Source organism: Haliotis rubra, unplaced genomic scaffold (genome assembly GCF_003918875.1).
Source record: "Haliotis rubra isolate DU_JTF1 unplaced genomic scaffold, ASM391887v1 Scf40, whole genome shotgun sequence".
Taxonomy (NCBI): Eukaryota; Metazoa; Mollusca; class Gastropoda; order Lepetellida; family Haliotidae; genus Haliotis; species Haliotis rubra.
The window spans coordinates 2,930,138-2,944,301 of NW_025767080.1; the positions used below are offsets into that span (position 1 = coordinate 2,930,138).

The window sequence follows — 14,164 nt, forward strand, 5'->3', positions numbered from 1 at the left end:
CAGGTGGATGTGGAACTGAATGGGACCAACACATTCCAACAGCGATTTATTGGTGGTGTCATTTACTCACTAAAGTTTGAGGAGTAAACAGGCAGTGGTGTAAGGTTACGCTTTATGGTACACAGCATAATAGTGTAACCACATTCATGTCGTCACCATGTAATAATTATATCGACAGCCATGGGAAAAAGTCTGGTATATTACACATGAACTCCTTGTAAGAAGATAAGGTGACAATAAATTAATTATCATGCTTTCATTCATGTTCATAAAAATGTGACACAGGAGGCAAGTTATTTCTATCTTTTACTAACCAATCAGAAGCATTAATATCTGATGACATATATGGTATAAAGGAAGAAATCCCACCTCCCAAACCTAAACCCCCTGCACCTACATCCACACACCCCCACACCCTCACACCTCCACACCCTCACATCCCCTACACCATCACACCCCCAAACCCATAACCCCCTACACCAACCCCACCACACCTGTAGCCCCAAACACCAACCCCCCTCTACCCTCAACACGTCTCTTCTTGTTGGTTATTCTGAAATGGTAAATGCTAAATTGACTCTTTAATTCTTCCCATTTTCCATATAGTTGTATTCACATGGTAGACTTCACACAATTTCTACTGCGAAGAAGAACATGTCCAACCAAACTTATGCGGACGTCAGGCAGTGATTATTGTCTAGTTTGCCCTGTTTCCAGCCTATCAAAATGGAATCTATCCATGTGATGTGTTATGACACTCCCAGTGGGGTGACTATTGCTGGTTATCACATGGTCACCAACAGGTTTAATGTTATTGGTTCAAGAGGTGTTTTGTTTGTGCCTCCTCACTGCTAGGCCCGACTCGCCCTATAAAGATGAGCGTGGAGGTATGCTTGGAATCTAGACTGTTGACAGTGAAGCTATACCCGGGTTTGGTGGCACAGAAATGATACTACCCTACCTCCAGTGGTGTGTTACCTGGTCTGATCTATATCAATACTCTGGACATTTCAACATGGCCGTGAAGTCTTTACACATTTCAACATGGCCACTCAGTCTTTGGACATTTCAACATGGCCAGTCAGTCTTTGGACATTTCAACATGGCAGCTCAATCTTTACACATTTCAACATGGCCACTCAGTCTTTGGACATTTCAACATGGCCAGTCAGTCTTTGGACATTTCAACATGGCCACTTTGAACATTTCAACATGCATGGCCACTTAGTCTTGGACATTTCAACATGGACACTTAGTCTTTGAACATTTCAACATGGCCACTTAGTCTTGGACATTTCAACATGGCCACTTAGTCTTGGACATTTCAACATGGCCACTTAGTCTTTAGACATTTCAACATGGCCACTTAGTCTTGGACATTTCAACATGGCCACTTAGTCTTGGACATTTCAACATGGCCACTTAGTCTTGGACATTTCAACATGGCCACTTAGTCTTGGACATTTCAACATGGCCACTTAGTCTTGGACATTTCAACATGGCCAGTCTTCAAGTCTTTACACATTTCAACATGGCCACTTAGTCTTGGACATTTCAACATGGCCACTTAGTCTTGGACATTTCAACATGGCCACTTAGTCTTGGACATTTCAACATGGCCACTTTGAACATTTCAACATGGCCACTTAGTATTGGACATTTCAACATGGCCACTTAGTCTTGGACATTTCAACATGGCAGCTCAGTCTTTACACATTTTGACATGGCCACTTTGAACATTTCAACATGCATGGCCACTCAGTCTTTGAACATTTCAACATGGCCACTTAGTCTTTGGACATTATCGCATGCCACTCAGTCTTTTGACGTTTATATGTCAACATTGCTGCTGAGGCTTTGAATGTTTCATCCTGGTTGCCCCGTCTTTGGACATTTCAACATGGCTGTGCAATCTTACGTTCATTATGCAAAGGGTGTTTTTGTTAGTACACAGCATCAGTGATAAGGCCAATACTATTCCTTTCTACATTCAGTGACTATTGTCTGTGTGAATATGTTATCTTACTGACATGTTGGTGTTATTGTACTGTAGAAGAAGAAACACATAATCTTTCTTCCTGTGTTTGTTTACAAAGCGTTGAACACATATGTGTAAACAGCACTTCTGTCCTTGTCCTGTTTTAAGCTACAGAACTTGATCAGACCAAGGACATCAACATACCAACATCATCAAATCCCACTCTATTATAGAAGGCAACACACACATACCACAGAGATAAACCGGTCATGGCATTCCTGGTTGACCCACCTATGTCATGCATCTAAGGGGCTGATCAACTGATATTCTGGAGCTGGAGAGGTTTGGAAGAGTTTGGGAAAAAATGAATCTATTCCAGAATTGGTGCAAAAACACAATAGGATTTACAAAGTAATAAGATCCTTTATTGGTCGTGTTGGATATTCTGAAATTATTTTTTCTGAAAAATGTTTTTGGCATGCCCATTTTTGTGTCAGTCAATGAATCATAATCTCTGTATTGTTTCAGTTTTAGATACATAGTCACCAGTTCCAATTATTTGTCAGTAGGGTTTAGACTCCCAACACAGGTCAGCTCTAGCCCTCAGCCCAGAGGGTTGTACCAACTCTCTGTGGCCACCCCATGTTATTCCATTCTTGTAAATAAAATTGTGATTAGCTTCTTGTAACTCGGACTCTTTACTGAGTTAATTCCCCCAAGCAGACCAGCACGTCAGTTAGATAAGGGGTTTCACAGGAACCATCACTTGGACCCAAGACCCTTATCATAATAACAAAGTGTGAAGCCCATTTCTAGTGTCCCCACCATATTATTGCTGGAATGTTGCTAAAAGCAGTGTAAAACCCAACTCACTAACACTACAAATTGTACCAATCTGGATTCACTTGTGGGAGAATGTGGGCCTTTAAGGTGTTGCGGGTCATGTGTTCACCTGTGAAACTGAAGTGGTGGTTCATTCATTTGCCTTATCACAAGAGGCTGTGTGACAGGCAGTCAGCATGCTTGAACTGTCCAGCTCAGATATAAGTGTAATAAATATAGGTGTACACATATATGTTAAACAAACAGGAACGCATTATATCTAGATAGCCGTGGTAACTGTATACCCTGAAATAATTGATAGATGGTGTCAAGGACAGTAAATAGGATATTGACAGCTGGTTATTTATCGAATATAGAAATGAAGGTAAATATTGTAACAGCAGCTAGTGATGCAAAGTTATGTATGGTAACATTTATTTGGAGTTACAGGAGGGTACCAATGAGGGTTAATATTTTAGCAATGGCTAGTGATGTAGGAGGGTACAAATGAGGGTATATATGGTAACAATGTCTAGTGATGTAGGAGGGTACAAATGAGGGTATATATGGTAACAGTGGCTTGTGATGTAGGAGGGTACAAATGAGGGTATATATGGTAACAATGGCTAGTGATGTAGGAGGGTACATACTAGGGTAAATATGGTAACAATGGCTAGTGATGTAGGAGGGTACAAATGAGGGTAAATATTGTAACAATGGCTAGTGATGTAGAAGAGTACATACTAGGGTAAATATGGTAACAATGGCTAGTGATGTAGGAGGGTACATAATAGGGTATATATGGTAACAATGGCTAGTGATGTAGAAGAGTACATACTAGGGTATATATGGTAACAATGGCTAGTGATGTAGGAGGGTACATACTAGGGTAAATATGGTAACAATGGCTAGTGATGTAGGAGGGTACAAATGGGGGTAAATAAGGTAACAATGGATAGTGATGTAGAAGAGTACATACTAGGGTAAATATGGTAACAATGGCTTGTGACTAGAAGTGTGGGAGGTACTTGTCCTGTCAAGACAGACCTGCAGTATATGATTGAGAGACAGCCTGTATATTGTCATGGAATGTGTGGTCCTACACAGGGCAAATCCTGCTTGACAAGTTTAAGGGTTACTGTTCAAATTTGTGTGGGTTGATATGTTCAAACATGCAGTTGGATTGTGAAATCAATTTGCTTACAGATAACATCATATTTGTTCACCATTTGAAGTAGATATGCCATTGTTGTTTAAGTATTTACAGTTTTGTGAATAAACATTTGGACTTGAAGATGAAGTTTCTTACCAGGAGTGAATGAAGATGTTTCAGCACAATAGCCTGACCCTTTTTTCCATATTATTTGTTTAATGAACCTGTCCTACTACATCAGTAGAACTATGAGGAAGTTGTCATTTTAAGTCTTGTTCTTGCTTTTAATATATGCCCAGGACACAAGAATAAAAAGGTCAATCAAGAAGTTGTTCTTCCATTCATTGTTATCCTTGCTATTCCAACTTCTAGATGCCTCTAAAAGATATTCTTGATACTCTATTCCAGATCTGCCTTTTGCTCTAGTAAACCCAGATGTTATGTCCAAACAAAGTTTAAAATATGCTTATTTTAATCATCGTGTTAAATCTGCCAAGACTTAAAAGTAGACAACACCTCATACGTCAATTTCTTTCCTCCTCCATTAGGGTTTTTGTGGACAGGTTACCTGGGTGCCCAGGTCAGGTGAAACATTTTCACTTTCCAGGTCCTAAATACAGTACCCGGACCTGTTTCATCGTGTGTGACTGATTGTGTCATACATTATAGAACCGAAATAATGAACCAAACTTATGTTTCATATTTGTTTTTCAACCATAAAAATGAGCGTGACAAAATGGTTCATTCGATATAAGGCTTTGTCTTACATTGTCGACGATTATGCAAGGTGGTGTCTTTCTCAACAAATCAAAGCCCCTCATAGCTTCACTGATAAAACATTGAACTTGAAGTGAACATCATTTGAACACAGCATCACTCTTACATACGTACATACATACAAATACTTGTATAGCACCAGTATCCGTAAACCGCTCAAAGGCGCTTTGGCTCTAAGATGGTCTAGATATCACATAGAGTTCAAGTGCTTCAGCAAAGAGACACGTCTTTAGATTTGATTTAAAAACAGCTAAATCTGGTTGTGTTCTGAGGTGAGATGGAAGATTGTTCCAGAGATGAGGGCCAGTCATCTCGAGTGACCTGTCACCATATGTTTTTGTCCTAGTCACAGGAATTGTCAAAAGACCCTGGTCATTTGATCGAAGGGAACGTACAGGAGTATAACGGTGGAACAGATCACAGAGGTACTGAGGAGCTAGACCATGTATACTTTTGAAAACAAGGAGTAGAGTTTTATATTTTATGCGGTAGTGGACGGGAAGCCAATGAAGTGAGTGAAGAACGGGAGTAATGTGGTCTTGTTATGTTGATATTTTTTAAAGGTAGATGAGACAACTTATGAAATCCATAATTTCTCCATGTCAAACATCGGGAATAAAATCATTATATCTAGTAATACCATGGGGAGTGATTAGTGGATAACACTTATCTCAGCCTCCCTTTTATTAAATAGTTGATAGAAGACATCAGATGAATAATTTGAATTTTCCATGTTTGACATCATGGCTGAAAGAGTGTCGAAAAGAGTTACTGTTATTCTGTAAAACAACAAACATTTTACATATAAGTAGTAAATATTTTATTAAAACAGAACCAACTGAGTTGAAATGTCCATGGTAACATCCAAAATGTCTTGAGCGTGAGGGTAGCCTTGATGGCGATCTGTGCCCCTGTGCACGGTGTGAGGCTGTTTGTCTCTTGTGGCTTTCAGGCTGTGATCAGAGAATCGTGTTCGCTTTATGCTCGTTTCGTCAGGGATTAGATATGCATTCCACGTACTTGTTGAAGCCTAGCAAGGCCACACAGCAATGCAAGCATTCAGTATAGCATTGTCACTTGTCACAGTACAAACCAACAGATAGGCAGTAGACGTACTAAAGTCTACATTAAAAGAGGAACTGTTACTTGTGTTGAGAGGGGATTAAACAGGCATGATAGCTTGTATGGAGGTTGTCTACAGTTATCTTTGCAACAACTGTGGTTATTATTGTCATGGAGGAAATACTTGGTATCGTTGTAATTGTTCAGAGATGTCTAATATAGCATGACATTGTGGTTCTGGATGATGATGATGATGATGATGATGATGATGATGATGTCGATAAAGTAACTTACCTTTCTAATGATGAGATGATGATCTGGTATTTTTGCAGTATGGTTGTTCAAAATGAGCATTTTCTGGATGATCAGTTTAGTTCCACTTTCTGACCAAGAAATCAATCACAAAATGTATGATAGATTTTTTCCCCAATGTATTTGAATTGTATAACATGTATACAAGCACAAAAGTCTAATAACAGTAGCAGTTCCAAGCCTTTTTATTGCAATGTTTCTTAATGTTGTAGAGTATAGTAAATAATCTTAGGGGTTTTTTTTATATCCTTTTTTATAATGGTATTTATCAGATTTTTTTAGTTTAAGAGAAAAATTTCAAATGATAAATTTTTGCTGGCCGTATGTTTTTCCCTTTAGAACAAGAACCTCTCACTGAACACTGGTTACTAAAGTCTATATTGTGCAATGGTGAAATGGTAATCTAGGAACAGAATCTATACATGGAATATGTCCTGGCATGTGATCCTAACAGACACACAGACCTCGTATATCACACCTCAGACATCACCAAGCAATGTATTTACATGTCAACTGACATGAAATGTACGCCAGTTGCACGGTTATGTCATGAGACGGATGTCCCGTCAGCTTCAGGGTATAGTGCTATAGCAGTTATATCACAGCGTGTAATATACAGCGTATCCCACAGTAGTTATTGACTGTTGTGCCTAATTGATGCTGCAATGAGCACGAAATTGAGGTGATATTGAGTAACAGGACAAACATCAGATACAGTGTGTATGTTGCTTTTGTAAATTGATAGAAGTAAGAAATGATTGATTGACAACTGTACGCTCCACTTGGATAGGAATTAATTGATCCTGACCAGAGTCTGACAAGGAGTTATATTTTCATCGAAAGACAATCTGCTGATTTAATGGCCATGTCCTCCAATGCAGAGGTTGTAAATTCTGTAACAGATTGCAGTGATGAAGATGCATGCCTAAGTTAAAGAAGACGACAGATGGAAAATATTCATCATGACTTGAACAGAAACTATTTCCATAATATAAACTTCCATCAAAACTGTTACTTCAAAAGCTTGAATTCAGATTTAACTTGTCACACTACAGACAGATCATGCTCAACAATGGGTGCATATTTTTTAGTCGGGGTTTTGGCGTAATCATGCCCTCTGTATAAGGCCTTGTTTACTGTTGAACCCACGTCACTCTATCTTCATTCAGCACAAATAAAATTCAAATGCTCCAAGTCTTACACACCGTTTCCATTAGGTCTGGCTAATAACACTGATAATTGCAGTGTTTGCTCTAGGCATAAAAATTTAGGAGTCATCGTGACTCCTCGTCATGAGAGGGAGTCATGGACATGTTTTGGGGAGTCAGATACGCAGGTTTTCTGCGCCATGGAAAACACTGTAATTGGAAGCATCACTGATGGGAAGAATGATTAATTATTATCGATATGAAAACTGTGTAATCGATAATATTGTACACAAACTATAGTGATGAAATAAAGTTTTAATTTACTCACCCAATACACTAAGTTAGACCTCATTCATGGCCTACTTCGAAAATATGTCCTGGATGTTGTTTCATTAGTAACCCGTGGGTAAGTGTGTCACCTCTCACCAGTGATGTGAAATATGTCAATTTCTTTCAGGATTTTGTGGCATTTTTGCTTAAAGTTACTTCTCCAATATTTATTGATTATCGATCAATATTTGGTTAATGATTACTGATCTCCATGGCCTGTATCGATTGCCAACGCTAGTGATAATCAGTTACAACTATAGCGATGGTAATCAATTACGCCAATGCTGATAATCAATTATGCTTCACAGATAATAATCAATTACCTCAATACCAACTACTCATGAGAATGACCTCCATGTTGATGATAATCAAGCATCTTTGTTTTGGACATCATAAAACATCAGTACATGCACTTGGCATGATTCTCACCACGCATAGCTGCAACATTGCTGATGCGGCATTAAGCAGTATTCACTCACTCACTCACTCACTAGGCTTGATTTACAGGTTTATCCGTGACAGTGCTGTAAAGTCTCAAAACAAAACATTTTTACGAAGATTTCATGACATTTTGATGTAAAACACAAGATTACCTTACAGTAAAACACAAGATTGTGATGAAGTGTGAGATCGATAAGATACTGTAAATTGCGAACCATCGAAGATGCAGGAAGCAGGTTTTACAGTCTGCATCCTCTGGTTGATTACTCTTGCAGGCAGAATGTATAATTGATGGAGAGGGATGTGAATCCTTGCATGCATGGTTCCAAGTCTCTCAAGGCCAGCTAGATATTGTCAATAATTGATATAAGTCGTCTAGTATCACCCGATGAAACAATCTTGCCAAACTAATTAATTGCTGTTCTATAACATTTGTGTGGTAAGTAAGGCACCCAGGTAGGCAGAATGTAGTAACTATATATAACTGGAAACAGTAAACTACAATCCTCCACCGCAATAGGAGATTACGCTTAGTTGTTTCTTACCTCCATGCTCATCTTGAGAGGGAGTAGTCTGTTAGATGAAGTCAATCAACTGATTGTTGAAAAATCCAGATAACTTCTTTTTTTCACCTCTAAAACCATCGTTTCACTATGGTGGCAAACATCTTAGACTGCATCACATCCTGCTTTCATTCTGCAATGAACTGACATGCTATAAATGACGGAAATAATATTATTGTTTTTTCTATGTAACTGTTTGTCTATGTGTCTACATTTTACCAAAACTGTACATAACTAGATGCATTAGCTCCACTCAGCTAAAAGTTGGATGTTAGGCACAATATCAAATTATCATGATGTTACTGTCACAAGTTGTGTGAAAGTCACCTCTTAGCAGGTATCAAGACAGTCATGTCACAACATATCACTTTGAACCAATACAGTACTTAAGTTAATTGTCAGAAAGTCAGTGGAAGCCTCCTCTTGTGATACTGGTACAAAACTGTAAATACACCTTAACACCTCTTTGTGATGATTTAAACACAATTCCCTGTCTTATCTTTCATTCTACCCACAAGTCTTGTATCTTAAATTACTTCACCTTTACAGCCATAAGTTTGTGTTATAAGCCCATATTTCACTGTTAATCTATTGTCAGGAAACTAGCATGGGGCTGAAGATACTATTCCACCTACAACATATTATACTTCATGCCAGGGTATAAATCATGGCAAATACTAAATCCCCCTGCCTGAGGGGACTATATAGTATGTACTTACATGGAATTGTTAAACAGACAGTCTGGGTATTCATAAAATACACAGATAAGGATGTCAGAATGAAACATCAACTCATCACTGCCAGTCAGGAAACAATGCACATTGTGTTTCACAATAACTTATATTATATAATATTACTTCCAACAGATATGTCTGCCTATATGGTGACAATTAGTATCTAACTTAGGTATATTTTTGTTATGATATAATTCTATGTTGAGCATTAGTTCTGTTTTTCACTGTTTTCAATAGTACTTCATTTATTTCTCATCACGTGGCAAGAAAGTCTGTGGTGATACAGGTATTAGATTTTAACTTTTGTGAAACCCAAATGTACAGGTATGGTGCCGACACAGTATTAACAGCAGGCCAATCTGGGGGTCGGATCCACTAGCATGTGTTTCTGGTGTGCCTAAGGAAAGCGTCTTGCCCAGTGTATTGTGACCACCAAGACTTTAGGCCAATTTTTAATTATTGTAATTGTGAATAAAAGTGAATCTTTGATGAAAACAACTTAAAAGACATAAACAGCTGTTTCAATTTTCCCCTGTTTTATGGTCACTGCAGTCTCTGAAAAATTATTCAAAACTTACCGACCCCCTTCTACAGGCTGCTTTTGTGGGTCTTCAAAAATCCAGCGTATCTATGGTAATATGCGGTAAGAATGGTAGAAAAGCAAAATAGTGTTTTGTTAATGTGCTGCTGATGACAATATTCACTTTTAGTTTCATTTAGTTATGGAAATGCTATATTTATCTGGAAATGTGAGATCAGTATTTCTCAAAAGTGAAAATACAAACAACCGAATGATATATAAGAAATAGAAGGTTTGTCTTTTCCTGTTGAATAACAAATATTTAACTCGTCTCAGTTCATTCATGAAAGTATCAGTTTTGTAAGGTTACTCTACGGGACGGTCAGTTATTGCTCTAACTTGGTCTGTACACATCTGGTTCTGTACTTCATTGTTATTGATATTCTATAAAATATACAAGGTGCTTAACAGAGATAATGTCACTTAACACTTTCTATAAAAGTCTCATTTTATGACAGTTATTGAGAACAGGGGGGACTTGTTCCTCTAGAGTAGTGATGGACAATGAACTCACAGATGAAGAAGCCCTTACGATGTTCAGGTTTTAACATTAATATTGATACAATATTTCACTATGTGTAGTTTTTGTGAGTTTATAGAACTGGATCAACATCACACTTAAAGTTGTCAAAAAAGGTCATTTTTTGCCATTTCATCAATTTTTTTTTGCATTTTCTAAAATGGTTTCTTTTTAAACTTTCAAGGAAACTGAAAAGAGAATGTTGAAAAAAATCTTATCTGCGTCAGTTATAAACTATTTTTCTAATAACATATTACACCTATTAAGGAATACCAGAGATTTAAATAAAGGTAAAAAATAATATGTATATTTTAGGAAAGTTTCTTTATTAAAAACAAATAATAATGTAAGCATTTGTCTTTCAATAATCAGCAAATGGAATTAAATGTCAGCCATGGCAGCATCATGTTATCCCCGACATCCACATCCCATCACATACTTCGGTTGATCTCCTTGTCCACCATCTTGTTTCACAGTCATCACCACTACAGGTCACAGTACATAAATGACCCCACCTAAAGGTAGAGGTCATGTGAGGTCAGGAGGACTCTGTGTATTTACAAAGGAGATAATCTCCTCTTGCATGCATCTAGTCATCCTCCTGGTGTCAGCCACTCAAGTCGCCGTGGTAACATGCCTGCAGTGATTTTATTTAAAACGTCTGGATTACCAAGAAGTATGACATAACACCTTGTTGGTTCATCCTTGAGTGGGTTTTTTAAATTTTTAAAGGATAGTTTCAAGGTCAAATAAGAGTGACATGGCATGTGTTTGGATTGTCAATGTTAAACCTAACCACAAAAATGTCTGAAGAAAAATGTACTTTGTTAAGCCACTATCAGACAGCCAGGTCTGTTTCGGAAAGGCTAACTGTATGGACAAAAAGACAAACATTTCAAGTGAACATGTGTATTGTTCATGTTTCGCAGTGTACGGTATTTAGGGATGGTCATCACATGGCCAGAGCTATTGACTGTTTGACAGAACTGCAAGGTTCTTTTAAGCCAGTTTTAAAAACAGAATCTGTAAGGGGAAATAGTAATGTCCAGTTACTTCACATTTACATTTAGACAAAGACAACAGATTGTTGGTATATAAAAGCGACTTAACAATTTCTATGATCTGAAAGAAATTCTGCTAATAATTCCATGGGTCTGTTTTGTGAATCCGACTATATCATTAGCATGTGTTGTGCATCACTTTGTGTAGGTGTTGACGCCAGATGTTTCACAAAAGGTGAGCAGATCCCGCCTCAATGGAGGATGAACACCTACATAAGCTTTTAGTAAAACAACATTAGGAGTAAGGTACACAACAGAAGCAGCAAAACAACAGCAGTTACAGAAACAACCAAAGAATTTAGTAAAACAACAAATGGTTACATGACTCTATAGGCGATATCATTTCTGTTGTTCCCCGCGTGATATTGCTGGAATATTGCTAAAAGCGTCGTAAAATCTAAACTCGTATATGCGATATGTCAAACAAATATTTCAATACAGGATGAAAGTATTTGACCATTTGTGTCAGACAGAGTTAATAAGATAGGACTACATTTCTGTTTCACTCTGAAGGTGATATTGGAGGTGACAGACATATGATATCTACAATCTTTCAACGAGTGATGCATACCTCATAGTGACCCTGTTGTCACAGAAGTGTAGCGATCAATAAAGCTATAGAAATAACAGTGCATTTAGTATTGTATTACAAACTGCACTATGCAACATGTGCCAACAATACAAATAAAAAGTATTTATTTGTTTTTTTTTAATCACCTAAGTACATGTGCACATCAACTCCAATCGTATATCTGATTTTATCTCTTGCTATGCACATGCTGGTGTCATGTTTTCTAAAATATTTAGAAAGTGTTGAGTTTCCTGAAAAGCCAAACACATTTGAAAACATATTCTGTTGAAATCTTTACAAAAACATTTAAGAGAAAATATGTCTGTAGAAGGTTTTGTTCATTTTCAGTAATTTTGCATTTAAAGCACATGTATTTCATTTTATGCAAATTAAACTTCAAAGCTACATATGTCTGCAAAGGATGAGGTTACGATTTCTACACTATGCCTCGGGTGTTCATAATGTAGACGTAACAACACACATTGTGTTATACTTCAGACAAATATGGTTTATGGACTTATGTTTATGACTCCACGTTGACTGAAATATGTAAATGATTGCCCCTGTATCGCTCAGTTCAAGTCTTAGTGGGGTCAGGAAGTATGCTGCAGAGGCCGAGCTCCAACCCTGACCTGGCTCCACTGGTGTATGAATTAATCCAATAATGCTCATAGTGTTGACCACAAGTTTAAACTCCTCCTTACATGATATTCAAAATTACCAGTGGTTTAACCATTGTTAGTTATTGGTATAAGTAGAATCCTATTCACATCTTTCTGAGTTTTTGCTGTGGAGTTTACTGGTAGAGTGTAATGTATCCATCAAAATGAGACAACCCAACCCCCTACCCTACCCCTACCCTACCCCTACCCTACCCCCTACCCTATCTTCCACCCAACCCCCTATCCTACTCCCTACCCAACCCCTATCCTACTCCCTACCCAACCCTCCACCCAATCACCTACCCTACTCCCTACCCAACCCTCCACCCAACCCCCTACCCTACCCCTACCCCCTACCCTATCTTCCACCCAACCCCCTACCCTACCCAACCCCCTACCCTACTCCCTACCCACCCCTACCCAACCCCCCACGGCTACTCCCTACCCAACCCTCCACCCAATCCCCTACCCTACTCCCCTACTCAACCCTCCACCCAAGCCCTCCACCCAACCCCCCACGCTACTCCCTACCCAACCCTCCACCCAATCCCCTACCCTACTCCGTACGCAACCCTCCACCCAACACCCCACCTCAGGATCCTTCCATACAGGCACACACAATCCCCTATGTATCACATATGCATTGTTTGTTTGTGGATAAATAAATAATCTTGTATTTCAGTCTCCAGTATTCACTTTCTGAATCATGCTTCAACCAAAATTGAATTCTTTCAAAGGAAAAAAACAAAATAGCACAAATATTTATGCTTTCTTTCTTTTTCAGTTTTTAAATCTGGTCCAAAGAAAACACGGAAAGTAAATTCTAGTGGATTATCAGAGGACCGAACGTCTCCCGAGCATGACGGCCATGTTAACCCAGCATTCAGCGACAACCAACCCGATATATCAGCTGCTGAGGCTGGTAAGTAATCAATGAGGATGACGTAAATTATAATCGATTAGACATGTCATTGTGCTCATGAACTGTAACCGTGGGAAGCAATTAGTGACATTTGGTTGTCTGTAAAAGTCTGCAAAAACTGTTTTACCTGACAGAATGGTGCTATCATATTTATTGAACTTAATATCTATTTTCAATTTTTATTATCATTTCTTTATTCAATATGTAAACTGTTTATACAAACTATCAGGAACTGAGAATATATTGATATTTTTACATATTTTCTCTTATTTGTTTATGTTCGTTTGTGTGTTTGTCTTGAATATGTAACATTTTACATCTACTAAATACAAAGAGGTATATATGAATGATATTTATATCTGAAATGGTTAGGCTGCAAATTTAATTCAATGTGAGATGGCAAAATATATATATCTTCTATGTGCAAATTACTCCTTTTCCCTGAAATAATAATAATGGAAATATTCAGAAATTCTGTTGTTCAAATTTTTTAGGAATATTTCAGCAGCATTCACACAGAGCAGCTCA

The 14,164-nt window shown here is 38.0% G+C and overlaps 1 protein-coding gene across 1 annotated transcript in view; it reads left to right on the forward strand.

The window, feature by feature from the left end:
• LOC124287346 (periaxin-like) overlaps window positions 1–14,164 on the forward strand; it is a 66,492-nt gene that overhangs the window by 19,263 nt on the left and 33,065 nt on the right. Inside the window, 1 exon segment of the mRNA XM_046723845.1 lies at window positions 13,499–13,636. Within this exon segment, the coding sequence (XP_046579801.1) occupies window positions 13,499–13,636 (138 nt within the window).